General features: G+C 39.7%; 1 protein-coding gene across 3 annotated transcripts in view; it reads left to right on the forward strand.

The window, feature by feature from the left end:
* The window catches only part of Kiz (kizuna centrosomal protein), a 125,934-nt gene that overhangs the window by 32,884 nt on the left and 76,779 nt on the right, over positions 1 to 16,271 (forward strand). For all 3 annotated transcript variants that reach the window (XM_045156476.1, XM_045156477.1, XM_045156478.1), the window contains 2 exons: positions 8,830 to 9,475; positions 10,071 to 10,380. In XM_045156476.1, the coding sequence (XP_045012411.1) occupies positions 8,830 to 9,475; positions 10,071 to 10,380 (956 nt within the window). The remainder of the gene's footprint in view (positions 1 to 8,829; positions 9,476 to 10,070; positions 10,381 to 16,271) is intronic.

Consider the following 16,271-nt stretch of genomic DNA (forward strand, 5'->3'; position numbering starts at 1 on the left):
AATAGTAACAAGTGACTTAAAAAAATTTTAAGTTTTTCTTTGCAGGACTGGGGAGATGGCTCAGTAAATAAAGCATTTGCTATATAACTCTTGAGTATCTACATTCAAATCCCTGAATTCCATGTAAGAGTATGAAGCTATGGTGGGCTGCTGTCATTCCAGTGCTCTTATTGTGGGAAAGGAGACAAAGACAGAATTTCCCAGAAGTTTGCAGACCAAGAAGTGAACAGCAGTAAGAGACCCTATCTCAAATGAGGTAGAAAGCAAGGGCCAGCTGAAAGTTGTCCTCTGACCTCTGTGTGCATGAATGTGCTTGCATGCACACGCCCCCATATAAATATTTTTTAAAAATTGTCTTTGTTATTGCATCAGCTTTTTATTACAAAAAAGACTATTCATGTTTGTGGATATTGATTTTGTTATTTAAACCATTTGGTGTAATGAAAATCTCTTAATGACATAATGGCTTCTTTGGATGGTGAAATGGAAATAAGACAGTTTTGACCCAGCAGTTTTAGCTCTGTGAAGATGTGTTGTTGATAGACTTGCCTGTGTACAGTGTCTGTACTCAAGGATAATTGCTGTGATAGGGTTTGAAGTGACAGATGATGGAAACAAACCAAGGTCCCTCAATAGCAGATTGCTTAAATAGATTTCAGTAGATCTATAGAATAGGATAATATGCAGCTATTAAAATTATAATGCATAGTATACCAATTTTTAATTCATGCATACCTTTTCAGGAATGTGTCTTATTCACTTAGGTGTTCTAACTTATTGGCATACACTTATTCATAGAATGCCCTTGTTCTTTATTTCTAAAATAAAATTATAAAATACCCACCTACATTTTTTGATTTTAATAAATTGAATCTTCACTCTTTCTTTTTTTTCATGTGAGACTGTCTAAAGGTTGTCAGTTCATTGATCTTTGCAAAGAATTAACTTTTGTTTTTGGTGATTTCCTCTGTTGTGTTCCTATTCTCAAAATGCTCATCTCTGCTGTAGTCTTTACACTTTCCCATCTTGTGTCTTCAAATTTGGTTTCCTTTTGTAACTACCATCCATGCACGAATCCTTTTCAGTTTATCTTAATTGACTTCTTGAGCTCTGGTGTGTAGATTGATGGTTTTCTTCTAATTTGGGAAGATTTTTCTTCTTTCTTCAAAACTCTGTCAGGAGGACCATGTGGAGCTAGGCTACTTGGCCACCTTCATTTCCATGGTGGTTTTTGGTGGCCCAGCCAAATCTATTTCTTCATCTATAGGAAGACTCCCAATTTCGAAAGGAGATGACTGAGGTTTGTCAGTATGTAAACAAATAGCAAAAACAATTTTAAAAAAAAAAGATTCCTGGAGTAAACTTAGTAAACTTCATGGATCTCCTACCTCTAAAATGCTTTGTAAAAGTCAAGTCACAAGCTAGAGCAAGATTCAGATTGTCCAGAAATAAAACTCTGCCTCTGTGGAGTTGGACTCTGAAGATATTACCCAGACAATCATGTAAACAGCTTTTGTGGAGAAAGGTTTCTGAGTATTGGGTGACACCAGAAAAAGTACATGACGAATGCTTCTTTTTTCTTTTTCTTTTCTTTCTTTTCTTTCTTTTTCTTTTTTTTACAGTTTATTTGATGGGGGTCAGAGGGTATGTATGTATGGAGGTCAGAAAACTTTCAGTCCTCACCTTCCACCTCATTTTGAAGCAGGGTCTCTTGATGTTCACTGGTTTGTTCACAAGCTTCCAGGAAATTATTGTTTCTTCCTCTCATCTCACAATAGGTTCTCTGGGATTATAGAAAGTCACCATAGCTTCTGGCCTTTAGGTGGAGTCTGGGATCTGAAATAAACTCTGGTATTCTGAGTTGAGTAGCACTTTATCTATTGTGCCACCTCCCTAGCCCAGTTATTATTTGTGTGCATCCATGTGCATGTGTGAGAGGTGGGAATGGGTATTGCAACTACCTTCTCCTTGCTGGGATAAAGTACCTGACCAAAAGCAGCTGATGGAAAGAAAGTTTTTATTTTGGCTTACAGTCTCGAGGAGAAGCTCCGTGATGAGAGGGGAAAACAAAAGCATAAGCAGAGGCTAGACATCACCTCTATTGAATCAGGTAAAAAACAACATCAAGAGAGTGTGCCAACTAGCATTGACAAACTGGGCACTAATGAACCTCAAGGTCTCCTCCAGCACAGCTCTATCTCCCAAATTGCTATCAATTAAGACCAAGCATTCAGAACACATGAGTTTATGGAGTCATCTGATTCAAACCACCACAGTGTGTGTGTGCTCATGTCCATGTATGAATGCCAGGGCCTCTTGTTGCTGTAAATGAACCAAATACCTTTTTATTTATTTTTATTTATTTAAGAGAGAGAAAGGCAGATAGAGAATGGACATGCCAGACCTCTAGTCACTGCAAACGAACTCCAGATGCATGCATTGTGCATTTGGGGTATGTGGGTAGAGGGAATAAACCTGTGTCCTAAGGTATTGCAGGAAAGTGCCTTCTTTGATTCAGGTGTCCCCCATAAACATAGGTGTTCTGAATTCTAGGTTCCTAGCTGATAGAGATTTGGGAATTAACACCTCTTGGAGGCAGAATATTGTTGAGGACAGGCTTATGGGTATTGTAGCCAGTTTCCCCATGCCAGTGTTTGGCCCACTCTCCTGTTGCTACTGTCCACATTATGTTTGCCAGGGGGTGATGTTCACTCTCTGTTCATGCTATTGTTTGCCCCTGCCATCATGGAGTTTCCCCTCGAGTCTATAAGCCAAAATAAACCCTTTTTTCCAAAAAGCTGCTCTTGGTCGTTGATTTCTGCCAGCAATGAAAACCTGACTGCACCAGTAAAGTTGGTACTGGGGAGTGGTGTCATTTGCTGCTAGACATCTGACTGTGTGGCTTTAGCCTTTTGGAGCTGATTTTCAAGAGGAATATGGAAGAATTTGAAACTTTGGCCTAAGAGATGCCTTGCAGTGCTATAAGTACAACTTGATGGACTATTCTGGTCAGAGTTGGAAGACTTGAATGCATTAAGAACTATGGACTATGAGGTTTGGCATATGAGGGTGAGAAAGAACTTTGTCTGGACTGGGCTAGAAGCAGTTTGTGTGAGAGGCTTGCTGCTATGGCCATGTCCTGACAAGTTGTACAGGGTTGCTTTGCATAGAAAGGGACTGGTGTGAGCAGAGGGATGTGGCACATAAAAAATGAAATCTTTGGGCCTAAGCTGCTGCCTCATGAACTTCAGTTGTATGAAAGACTACAACCTTTGAAAAAGGTCCAACAAGAAGAATGTTGACTCTTTTGAAGGGACCTGAATGCTAAGGAGTATCCTGTTCTTCAAAGTCTGCTTTATCCCCCCATACACACCTGGATTAACAAACTGGCACCCTACCTGGTATTATGGAGTGTAAGAAATGCAGGAAAGAAGGCCATTAATTTGCAACATGGTCTTGTGTTTTGGAAACAGTCATGGGCAGTATGAAGCAGATTTGCTAGATGCCTGCATGAAGACCTGATGGAGCCATGAGGCTGGACCATAGGTAGCAGTAGAGATCCGGTGGAGATGGTGGGACCATGAGACAGCTACTAAGGAAAGCTGCCAGCCCAGATGAAGTTTTCCAGGACTGTGAGTAGCCTAGCTAGAGGGACAGAATTGGAACTTCAGAGAATTGTTGCTAGTTAGAATTATGGGACTTGGAGACTTTTCACTGACTAGAGTTGTTGGACTTGGAATTACAGAGTTTGATGTTTGCCCTGTTTAAATCTTGTATTGGTTGAAAATTTCTTTGCTGTGCCCACTGCCATCTTTTTCAGTATGTTTATCCTGTACCATTATGGGATTTTTGGTATTATGGCTCAGTTAAAAGACCGTGGATTATGAGGATGTTTGAACATCATTAGGATTGATAAACATATGGGACTTTTAAAATTGGACTGAATGATTGCATTTTACATCATAGTTGGCTATCAGTTTATGGAGGTCAAGGGTGAAATTGTGGTGGATTGATTCAGGTGTCCATCATAAACTTATGTGTTCTGAATGCTAGATTCCCAGCTAATGGAGATTTGGGAATTAATGCCTCCTGGAGGCAGAGTATTGTTGGGGGCAGGCTTATGGGTATTATAGCCAGTTCCTCATGCCAGTGTTTGGCACACTGTCCAGTTGCTGTTGTCCACCTTATGTTGGCCAGGAGGTGATGTCCACCCTCTGCTCATGCCATCATTTTCCCCTGCCATCATGGAGCTTCCCATTGAGTCTGTAATCTAAAATAAACCCTTTTCCCCACCACAAGCTGCTCTTGGTCAGGTGATTTCTGCCAGCAATGTAAACCTGACCACAACACCATCTTTCCACCCATGTATCCTTTTGCATCTAGCTTATCCTGCTTGGGAACTAAACCTGGGAAGGCAGGTTTTTGCAAGCAAATGCCTTTAACCATTGAACCATTTTCCCAGCCCCAGAAAAGCTTTGTAAAGAATGGAACTATTATACCTATTTTGTCAGCCATTATATCCAGCAGTTAGATAATGTGATCCTAATCAGAAATATGTAAAAATGGAAAATGGAAAAGCGACTTAAAGGAAAGAAAAATTAGAACAGGTTAGCTGAAGAAGGAGTTCATTATCATTTTTCCTCATTGGTTTTACCTATTATAAAAAGGAGGGTTTAGGCACAACAAAGAATAAGAAGAAAGGGGTTTCAAAAGGCACTCCTGAGAATTCTGAGGCTAGCCAATGCCTCTCTTCAATTTGTTCAACATGTTTGGAGATGACAATCAGAAGTGGCTGAAATGAATGCTGACAAAGACAGTGGAATGCATTATGTAAGCACATTTTCTGAAAAATACAATTTCATTATAAGATCTATTTTTCACTAGGTACAAAAAATGCAAATTTTGATAAAACTTTTGAGGAAAAACATACTGTTTGTTCATACCAGTAAGGAAAGCATTGAGGGATCTTATCTGGTCTGTCCCTACTAATCCATAGGGGTATGTATCAGTTACTGTTACAAAATATTTGACAGTATCAGTTTATTGGATGAAGGGTTTATTTATTTTTATACTTTCAGAGTACAGTCTGTCATTAAGACAAAGGCATGGCAACAGAGCTTGAGGCATCTGGTCACATTCAATCCACAGTGAGGAAGGAGAACAGAGAAATGAATGCTGTATGCTCAGCTAGCTTTCTCTTTTCCATACAGCCTGAGATCCCTCCCATGGGATGGGACCACAGTTAGGGTGGATTCTCCCAACTAATTTAGAAAAAACTTCACAGGACCAAAGATTAAATATCACAGGATTCATACCATCCTGCAGTTGGTGCCACTTGCTTGCCCCGGGCCTTGTCCCATTCTCCTTTTGTTTCTTTTCAGATTTCATAGTTCTCCTCTAGGTACTCTCCCTACATCAGAGGATCACCATTAAGTATAGCCTTTGTAACCACCAGATAAAAGACTGCCAGTCTGGTTTGACCATCTATGCAGTGGTTGAGTAGTTGTACATATTGAACCTAATGGTACTTTAGGCTTTAGTGGAAGGGGGCTAGAACTGGAAGTTACATAGGTATGAGAAGAGTGGTCAAATGTTAGTACAGATGTGATTTTGCATTCAGGCGCTGAAACTGATTCAGAAGTGACCTGATTTCACCTTACTTTTTCTCTTACTGTAGCAAATCAATACCCACCCAGCTTTACGGTGGTGATTGGGGAATTGAACCATGGCCCAGCAGGCCTTGCAAGCAAGTGCCTACAACCACTGAGCCATCTCTTCAACTTCCGTCTTTCATTTTTGATGTAGGTCTTACTGCATACCTTGATATGACTTCAAAGTCATAATTATCCTACCCATCCTGAGCACTGGGATATGTTAGTTCTTTAGACATGATATTTCTGTCATTGTTTGAATCTATTTAATATAGCTGATTTAATGCCCTTTTCTACTATGTTCAATATTGAGTTTCTCAGGGACAGTTTTTGTTTTTGTTGTTTGTTTTTGTTTTCAAGGTAGGATCTTACTCTAGCCAAGGCTGACCTGGAATTCATTATGTAGCTTCAGGGTGGCCTCGAACTCACAGAGATCCTCTGCCTCCTGAGTGCTGGGATTAAAGGCATGCGCCACCATGCCTGGTCTCAGGGAAAATCACTGTTGACTGTGTAGTCAGAGTCTGTGTAAGAGCCAGAGTTTTTTATTTCTTTTAATTTCTCAAAAATGTTTGTTTGTTGAAGCTTAGACATTTTACATAATTAGGTGTGGCAATTTTGAAAATAAAATTCTCTCCTCCCAGAATTGGTTGTTAATGCTATTTGTTTAGGGACTTTCTGAACTAGTTATGTAGAGCATATACTATTTTTCTTATGAGGTCACTGAAGTTTCTGTTCGGTTGACTTAATGATTAGATTTGGACAGAGATTTCTTTAGTGTTTGGAATTAGAGTTCTCATTCTTTCCCAAAAGGCTCTTAGTACATTTTGGGACACACCTTCAGCAACTTGTCTAAGAAGAAGCTGTAGGTATGTTTGGGGGCACATCTTTAGTACCTGGCTAAAGAGTTTACAGCTGCACCTTGTCTGGGTTTTCTGTTCAGACAGAACCTTATTATGGACCAGGGAACCACTTCATGTGCATACCCATAACCCTGAGCATGTAGCTGGCCATCTAGATTCTAGAAAATGTTGGAGCTCTTCAGATCTATTTCAGCAGCTTTTTCTTTAAATTTTTAGCTGATAGTTTACCCTAAATGCTATCCACAATAAACAATTGCCTGTGATTATTTTTAACAAATTGCCTTGAGAAAAATAGTATTTTCATGAGTAGGCTCTGAGCTAGGTAAACAAAGTCTTTTTCATGGGGTCTCCCATATAAGAACATTCCCTGGATTGGGGCCTAGAACAGTCTATCCCTGCTCTACCACTGCCAATGGTTGCTTGGCTGCTTGGCTGCTGGTTTTCACCATGAACAGAGGGTTTCCAGTTCACCACCACCTGGAAAACAACCATGAAGCTCATGCTTCTCATGTCAGATTCAGCTGGTTTTCTTAAATATTCTACAGGTTGCCAAGAATGTTGGTTAACTTTCAGAGACCTGAAATTTCTTTTCCAGTGTTACCATCTTTTATGGAGCAGAGAAATTTCAGAGGTCTTTATTCTACCACTTTTTTCTGGCATCCCTATTCATTTGTATTGTCTTCAGAATTGTGGGGATTTTGTTTATTTGTGATGGTTGTTGTTAATTTACAGAACAGGAGAGAGAGTGTGCTTAAAGAGAAACCAGACCTACCTTTTGTTTGAGTTGTGTATGACATTTTCTCTTACACTTTGGACTGTAGTTGTTCCTACTACAGAGGAAGGATGTGAAGACATCTGGCATCCCCCATCCTTTCTCTAAGCCTCCATAAAGCTCTCTCCTATCTGTGAAGCTTTGATCCTTGTAGGGAAAAAAAAAAAATCCCTCACTTTGGAAGGCTCCAGGCTTGTTAGTTGTGGTTCTGCTTGGCACTGTGTGCCCTTGTTCAAGCCACTGTACCAATTGCCTGTTCCTCTCTTTTCCCTAGCTCAGTCTTACCATAAGCACATTAGTAAATTTAAATTACTTGAAATTTCTTAAAAAGATTTGGGAAAAGGAAGTTATTTTCAGTTTGACTATAAATAATCTGTACATGATACACTATACTTTAATGCCATTCTGAAAGGGATCATTGGAAATTTTTTTTATTACACATAGAACTAGAAATAGAGTTTAAAACATCTAATTTTCTAATGTATTTCCTGGTTTGCCTTTGTTTCTTTTTTTTGTTTTTTTGAGGTAGGGTCTCACACTCGTCCAGGCTTACCTGGAACTTACTATGTAGTCTCAGGGTGGCCTCGAGCTCACAGTGATCTACCTACCTCTGCCTCCCAAGTGCTGGGATTAAAGGTGTGTGCCACCACGCCCCAATTTTTTTTTCTTATTTTTATCGAGTTTATTTGAAGTTGTATTAGTTGGGGTTCCTAAAGAAATAGAACAAATCAAGTCAACATACATTATAAAGGGAATTTATTAGATTAGCTCATAGGATAGGAGCTGGGCAGCCTAATAATGACTGTCTATAGATAGGTTAGAGTGTTGAAGAATCTAGTAGCTGCTCAGTCCATGAGGCTGGATACTTCAGCAGTCCCAGTCTGGCACTGAAAGTCTAGAGGGTTCCTAGAGAGTCTGGACTTGAGTCCATGTTGAAAGGCTGATGGAAGCAGGTGGCAGCAGGGTAGATGCATGTTCAGCGAGGAGCACAGCAGCCAGGCAGAAGGCTCGGTGCTCTCTGGAGCTTCTTTAGCTGTAGTCCCCCACTAGAAGGGCTGCCGCTCTGGGAAAGGCTTCCCACTCCAGTTCATTCTTCCTGACCTGCCCAAGAGGTGGGCCTCTTACTTGACTCCTAATCTGATCAGGTTGGCAGTAGAACTTAGCTGTCACTGTAGTACTACTGAATATTTTTCTGTATGGGGTGCTTTTGGGATAGTAAAATACATGTAACCTCAAATTTGCTCATTTAATTTTAACCTTATGGTCAGTTGCATTAAGCATATACATTTCTTTCTTCAACTGTAGATTCCAGAGTTCCTTGGCAATAGTTGCTTTGTACACCAGCATTGTTACTGAGATATAGTATAGACTGATAGTTTATTTTTGGTTTTTGACTTTTTTTGCTACTTCATTATGTAGGAGACATGAGTTTAATGAAATAGTGGGTGCTAATTTCTGTGATCATACTTCCTTTACCTCCTTTAATTTATGAAAACAACCTAATTGTTCATATGCAACATGCTCAACTCACATCTCTTTTTTGCAGATTGCAGTACCAGCAGGAATTAACTTGGGGACAACCATGTCAAGAGGATTGTATCAACCAGCAATAGCCTTTATGGGCTGCCAAATGTCAGCCATCTCAAGCATTGAAGATTTCAGTGCAGAGGAGAAATCTTCCCAACCCACAAAGAACTTTTCAATTCCTGACCCACATTCACACCAACAGACAGCCCAGAGCAGTGATGTGACAGACAGCTGTGTAGTACAAACTACTAGTGACACACAGTGCTTAAATAAGCCTGACAAAATAGATGGAAAGACATCTCTTCAGATTGGTGAGAAAACGCCAGTCACAGCCAGTGTATTGTCTGAGGAGGAACAAACTCATTGCTTGGAGATAGGAAGCAATACACGTCACAGCAAGAGTAATTTATCTGAAGGTAAAAAGTCTGCTGAACTCCATTCCTCGTTACAGGAAAGATTAAGTCCAGAGAACAGAACCACTGATTTAAAGTGTGACAGTTCCAGCAGATCAGAGGGATCAGACGGAAAAATACTGACACGGGAACATATTGAAGTCAAGGAAGAAAGAGCCAGCCCGCCATTCTCTGTGGTATCAGTTTCAGAACACTGTGCATCTGAAAATAAGTGGTCTCAAGAGAAGCATCCTGCTTGGGAAGGTTTCTCAGGTGGGATGAAAGGCTGAGTTTGCTGATTTTTGTTAGTGTTAGTTTTGCTAGTAGTAATTTTATATAAGCATGTAACATTCTCTAATTTTATCGCTGAGAAAAAATCATGACTTTGTTAATGAATTCCGTTCTGATGATTTCTTAAATATGTTCATGGAAATATTTTAAAAGTGGATTCACTGATTTTTAAACTCATATTTTAAGATCTTTTATGGATGAGAGTGTTGCAGCTCAGGGTAGAACACACATTCTTAGTATGCCAGAGGTCCTAGGTTTGCTCTCCAGTAACACTAAATTTAAAAATTAAAAAAACGAAATAAGCCAGGCGTGGTGACACACACCTTTAATCCTAGCACTCAGGAGGCAGAGGTAGGAGGATGGCCATGAGACTCCATAGTGAATTCCAGGTCAGCCTGGGCTAGAATGAGACCCTACCTCGAAAAACCAAAAAAACAAATAAATTTAAAGAACAGATTTCTGAATTTTTAAATACTTTAATTGTGAGTTGTTTCTCCATGCTTTTAACTAATGAGTAATTCTGTCCTGTGTTACTTGGATTCTTCCAGAAGTTAATCCATTTATTCCCCTCTTACAGATGACCTTGCCCATCAGGACCCAAAGGCACAAAGGTCTTTTATAAGCATGCAGAAAGAGCAACAGGAGGAAAGTTCATGCAGCAGTGATGACCTCACAGTCTCTATAAATGACGATGATCTAAATTTAGAGAATCTGGAACCACTGCCAAGCCCATGTGACAAGGTGAAGGGACGAGATGCAACACTGGCCTTGAGATCATTCTGCACTGTTCAAGACAGAGATACCCTGCCCACTGGAAAAAACAATTGCATTTTGCAAACTCTAAGCTCTCCTGACTCAGAAAAGGAATTTTCTGACTTACCAAAACAGTAAGCCATTCTTTTTTTCCCCCCTTAATTGTTCTGTTTTAAATTGTACACACTTTTAGAATCCATAGCACAAGGTGGCACATGTATCTGGAGTTCATTTGTGGTGGCTAGAGGCCCTGGCATGCCCGTATTTCCCCCCCCCCCCATCTGCTTCTTTCTATTTCTCTCAAATAAATAAATAAAATATTTTAGAAAAAGAATGTTCTTGGGGCTGGAGAGATGGCTTAGCAATTAAGGTGCTTGCCTATGAAGCCTAATTACCCAGGTTCAATTCCCCACATAAGCTAGATGCACAGGGTGGCACATGCATCTGAAGTTTGTTTGCAGTGGTTGGGGACCCTGGTGTACCCATTCTCTCTCTCTACCTCTTTCTCTCTTTCAAATAAATAAAATATTTTTAAGATTGTTCTTTAAAAAAAATTGTTTGTAGTTTTGCTTTCAAAGAAAGTAAGAAATAGGTAAACTTACTAGGAATCCTGCTTTCATAATTAAGAATATTGTATCTAATTACTTAATTTCTATATTGTTTTCATAGTGTCATTTTCCTATGCAATTAAATATTCTGGTGGTTCTCATTATATATCTAAGCCAGGCCTTCTTTTCTAGGTATAAATATGAGGACAGTAGAATCTCTAATTTTACATAGAGAATTGGGGTTACACACTTTTTTTTCTTTTCTTTTTTTCTTTTTTCAAGGTAGGGTCTTGCTCTAGCCCAGGATGACATGGAATTCACCATGCAGTCTCAGGCTGGACTCAAAGTCATAGGGATCCTCCTACCTCTGCTTCCTAAGTACTAGGATTAAAGGTGTGTGCTACCACACCTGGCACAGTTACACACTTTGAGCATTTGTAATGTGTAATTCATAAAAGTTAATGGGTGCACTTTTCCTATTGATGGGAAATAGTAGGCAGGAGAAAACTTTTTTGGAAGTTTTCCTGCATTTCTTGAGTATAAAACTTAATAGCAGTTGAAAACAGAATTTGTGATTGAAAGCAAATGGAGGCTAGAGAGGTAGCTCGGTGGGTAAAGTGCTTGTCTTGTCAATATGAAGATCTGAGTTTGATCCCCAGTACCCACACAATGCCAGGTGTGGCAGCATGTAGCTCTAATCCTAGTGTGGAGAAAGCAGAGGCAGGATGATCTCTAGAGCTCACTGGCTAGTCTAAGCAGTAAGCTCCAGGCAGTGAGAGACCCTGGCTCAAAAAGAGGTGGGCAGCATTCTTGAGGATAACACCCAAGGTTGTTCTCTGTCCTGTATATGCACACACACACCTATGTACATACATATGAACATGCATATATATACCACATAGACAGGCTAAAAAATTACACTGATAGCATCAAATCTCTTATAGGGAAAAAAGGAAACTAAATAAACAGCTTGATGTAGATCTCACCTTTTACAAATGAAGAAATTGAGACGGGAGCACAGCAGTGTCATGTAAACCTTTGGAGGACTGATCCCCAGGCCACTCCCTAACAGTTACACTGTGTGCTACTTACCATTCTTTCATTCTTTTAACAGCAAGTACAAAGTGCATGTACTGTGGATTGAAGAACTAGTGTGATTCCTGTTATTAAAAAATTTGATTCATCGGAGAGGCAAACCCATGATTATTTTTACTATTATTAATTCTCTTACCCAACAGTTACCACTGTTCTGTCATATGGTAATATATTAGAAACCTCGTTACTAGAAATAAAATGTGTCTATTTTGTGTTTTCAGGCCCTTTTTGTCTTTTTCCCGTAAGACAGTCTGTAGCCAAGCTGTCCTCTCACTTGCTATTTAGCTGAGAATCATCTTTAACTTCTGATCCTTCTTCCACTGCTTGAGTTGCTGTGATGATAGGCATGCACCTTTAAGCCCAGTTTATGAGGCATTAATGTTGGAACTCGGGGCACTGTGCACACTAGGCAAGCACTACCAACTGAGCTTGAGCTACTGTAGGCTTGCTTTTTGTGGCAACACAGTGGACAAGGTAGTATCTCCATAACTTAACTAGGGACCAGTTTATTTACCCATGACTTGGCAGTTTCCTGTGATTTAAAATTTTTAAAAGGTGTGATGAAGAGATGGCTTAAATAATAAAACCAAAAAAAAGGAAAGAAATGGCTCAGCAGTTAAGACATTTGCCTGCAAAGCCAAAGGACCCAGGTTCAATTCCCCAGGACCCACATAAGCCAGATGAACAAGGTGATGCATACATCTAGAGTTTGTTTACAATGGCTGAAGGCTCTGGTGTACCCAGTCTCCCTCTCCCTCTCTCTCTCTTTCTCTTTTTCTACCTCCTCCCCCCTCAAATGAAATAAAATACATTAATTTTTTTAATTTAAAAGCTAAGAATGTATAAAGAATTATCATTTAATACTCTACAAATCAAGAATGTTGAATGTTCTATATTTTATTCTAGACTGTGAGTGACATTTATACATTATGAATATAACTAATGTCATTAAATTGTGTCTTTATAGGTAGAAAATTTTATGTCATATATTCCATCAGTAGAATTAAAAAATGATAATGTAATCGACTCAATTCATTCCCTGAAATGTTAAATCTAAACTATTAATTTTGGAATATGGTTTTCAAATAGTTATTGGAAGATATAGGTATTTATTGAATTTTTTTAATATTGGTGCTGATAAAGTACCTTCCAGAATGTAAAAGGCAGTCAACAATGGATAATTACATATCTTTGTTATCAAAAATAAGCCTATTGATTCTCTGTGTTGAAAGTATGTTCCAGAAATTAGGTTAAAGAAAGCTTTATTATAAAACTCACTGATAGCCTCAGGTTGGCCTCAAACTCAGGACCATAATCCTACCTCAGCCTCTCAAGAGCTGGGATTAAAGGTGCATGCCACCATGCCATTTGTTATAGGTAGTGTGTGTGTGTGTGTGTGTGTGTTTGATGTTTTGAAGTAGGGTCTCACTCTAGTTCAGGCTGACGTGGAATTTACTATGTAGTCTCAGGGTGGGCTTGAACTCACTGCAATCCTCCTACCTCTGCCTCCTGAGTGCATGGATTAAAGGTGTGTGCTACCACACCCGGCTCTGTTAAAGGTAGTTTTAAATACTGCTGGTTAACTTGCTTCTAGCTGCTTGTCGGGCCCCACATTCTTTGATTTACAGTTTCTCATGAGGTCTTCTTTGCTTGTAAAGGTTATTTATTGATTTGGGGTTGCAACATCATATTTACAGTGCTAACATCATAACCTCCACAGTTCAACATCTGCCTGCTTTAGGGCCTGTGTTAAATTACTTTAGTTGTGGACAAAATACGTTAAAGAACAACTTAAATGGAATAATTAATTATCTTTGCTCATGGTTTTGGAGGCTTCAGGCCATAGTCTACTCCTGTCTTTGGGCCTGTGATGTGGCAGAAATGATGGCAGCAGCAGAAGCGTGTTGCTGATGCTCCTCATCTCATGGCAGATAGGAAGCAAGGAAAAAGAATGTGATGCCTGTCCTTTTTCCAGCTTTGCCCCTTTTGTTCCCCAGCCTATACGATGGTGCTGCCTATATTCAGGGCAGGTCTTTCCTCTCCTAAGTCCTCTTTGGAAAGACCTTAACAGACACACCCATAAGTATGCTTTAGGAATCTTCTGGGTGCTTATCAACCCAGCCAAGGTGATAGTCACAGGGTCTGTTAGGGGCCTGGAGGAAAAGCACTTGAATGAATTTTAGTTAGCAAAGATGAAGAAGTGAGTTAAAGGAAAATACCTAAAGAGAATATGAACAGGAACCCTGGGCTTCTGATATGATGGTAGTGATGAGAATGGTGATATCAGCTATTATGTATTATCTGGAGGCAGCCAAATGGCTGTGCTTTAACTTAAAATTTAATTTTGAGTTTTGTGGCAGAAAGGATGAAAAGGGGAGTGCATAGTTCTCATCTAAGGAAAAAAGTGAAATCAAATAGTATTTTGGGAGCATTTTTTTTCTCACTTTTTTCTCACACACACACTACCTATAACAAATGGCATGGTGGCATGCACCTTTAATCCCAGCTCTTGAGAGGCTGAGGTAGGATTATGGTCCTGAGTTTGAGGCCAACCTGAGGCTATACAGTGATTCAATTCTCTAGAACCCGCGTAAGCTAGATGCGCAAGGTGGCGTATGCATCTGGAGTTTGTTTGTAGTGGCTGGAAGCCCTGGCGCTCCCATTCTCTCCCTCTCTCTCTTCTTCCTTTTCTCTCTCAAACAAATAAATAAATAAAATGTATTTTTAAAAAATTTGGTGTGTGAAGATATAACTCACATGTTATATAAGTCAACCCATTTAGAACATATAATTCAATAGCTTTGAGTATAATAAATTATCAATTTTAAATTCTATTGATGGTATATATATAAAACATGAATTTTTTTTACCTTTAAAGACACAGTTCAATAGCATTAATCATATTCATGATGTATAAATGTCACTCACAGTCTAGACTTTTCTTTCTTGATTTTTTTTTTCCCTTGAGGTAGTATCTCACTCTAGTCCAGACTGACTTGGAATTCACTGTGTAGCCTCAGGGTGACCTTAAACTCTCAGTAATCCTCCTACCTCTGCCTCCTGAGTGCTGAGATTAAAGGTATGCATCACTGCGACCAGCTGACTTTTTTTTTTTTAAGATAGAGCAAGAGAGAGAGAGAGGAGAGAGACAGAATTGGCAAACAAGGCTTCAGCAACTGAAATCAAACTCCAGACACTTGTGCCACCTAGTGGTCACGTGCGACCTTGCACTTGCCTCATCTTGGTGCAGCTGGCTAATGTGGGATCTGGACAGTAGAACATGGGTCCTTAGGCTTCACAGGCAAGGGCCTTAACTGCTAAGTCATCTCTCCATCCCCAGCTGACATTTTTTTTTAAATATATTTTTTTTAATTTTTTATTTATTTATTTGAGAGCGACAGACACAGAGAGAAAGACAGATAGAGGGAGAGAGAGAGAATGGGCGCGCCAGGGCTTCCAGCCTCTGCAAATGAACTCCAGACGCATGCGCCCCCTTGTGCATCTGGCTAACGTGGGACCTGGGGAACCGAGCCTCGAACCGGGGTCCTTAGGCTTCACAGGCAAGCGCTTAACCACTAAGCCATCTCTCCAGCCCCCAGCTGACATTTTTAAAAATAAATTCATACTTGTCTTTTTATGTCTGGCTTATTTCAGTTATTATGATGTCTTCATGATCATATCATGTATCAAGACCTCATTCTTTTTTATGATTGAATAATGTGCCAGTGCATGAGACATTTCATTTGCACATTCATCTGTTAATGAACATTGGACTGTTTATACAATTAAAAGCCAAGTGTTTGGGTAAATTTCATGACTCACTCCTATAGATGCTTCCAAATATTGAAAACCTGACTGGTACAGTTTACCATCATATATATAATGTACTCTTCTCACAAAAAAAGCATACTAGAATGAAACTGGGTGCAATAAGTGTTACTTGAAAAGATGCTTTGGAGGCTGCTCATTTAATAATGTGCTTGCCATACAAGCATGGAGTTCAGATCCCCAACACCCACTTAAATGCTAGGTGGGTGTGACAGCCTATCTGTAATCCCTCCCCCCCCCCATATACACACACTTAGGAGTCAAGAAATTTCTGGGATAAGCTGGCCAGCTATCAGTGAGCTGTGGGTTCTAGTGAGAGAACTTGCTTAAGTAAATAAAGGAGAGAGCAGTAGTGGAAGACACCCAACAGAGCCTTGGGCCTCCACATGCACACATACTTGTGCACTCTCTCTCTCACACACACACAAAGGGTAATTTTGAATCTCTTAATTTTTAAACTGTAAATAGGGCTGGAGAGATGGCTTAGCACTTAAGGCACTTGCCTGCATGTTCAACTCTCCAGATCCCGCATAATCCATATACACAAAGGTAAG

Source organism: Jaculus jaculus, chromosome 8, assembly GCF_020740685.1.
Source record: "Jaculus jaculus isolate mJacJac1 chromosome 8, mJacJac1.mat.Y.cur, whole genome shotgun sequence".
In the NCBI taxonomy this organism is placed as follows: Eukaryota; Metazoa; Chordata; class Mammalia; order Rodentia; family Dipodidae; genus Jaculus; species Jaculus jaculus.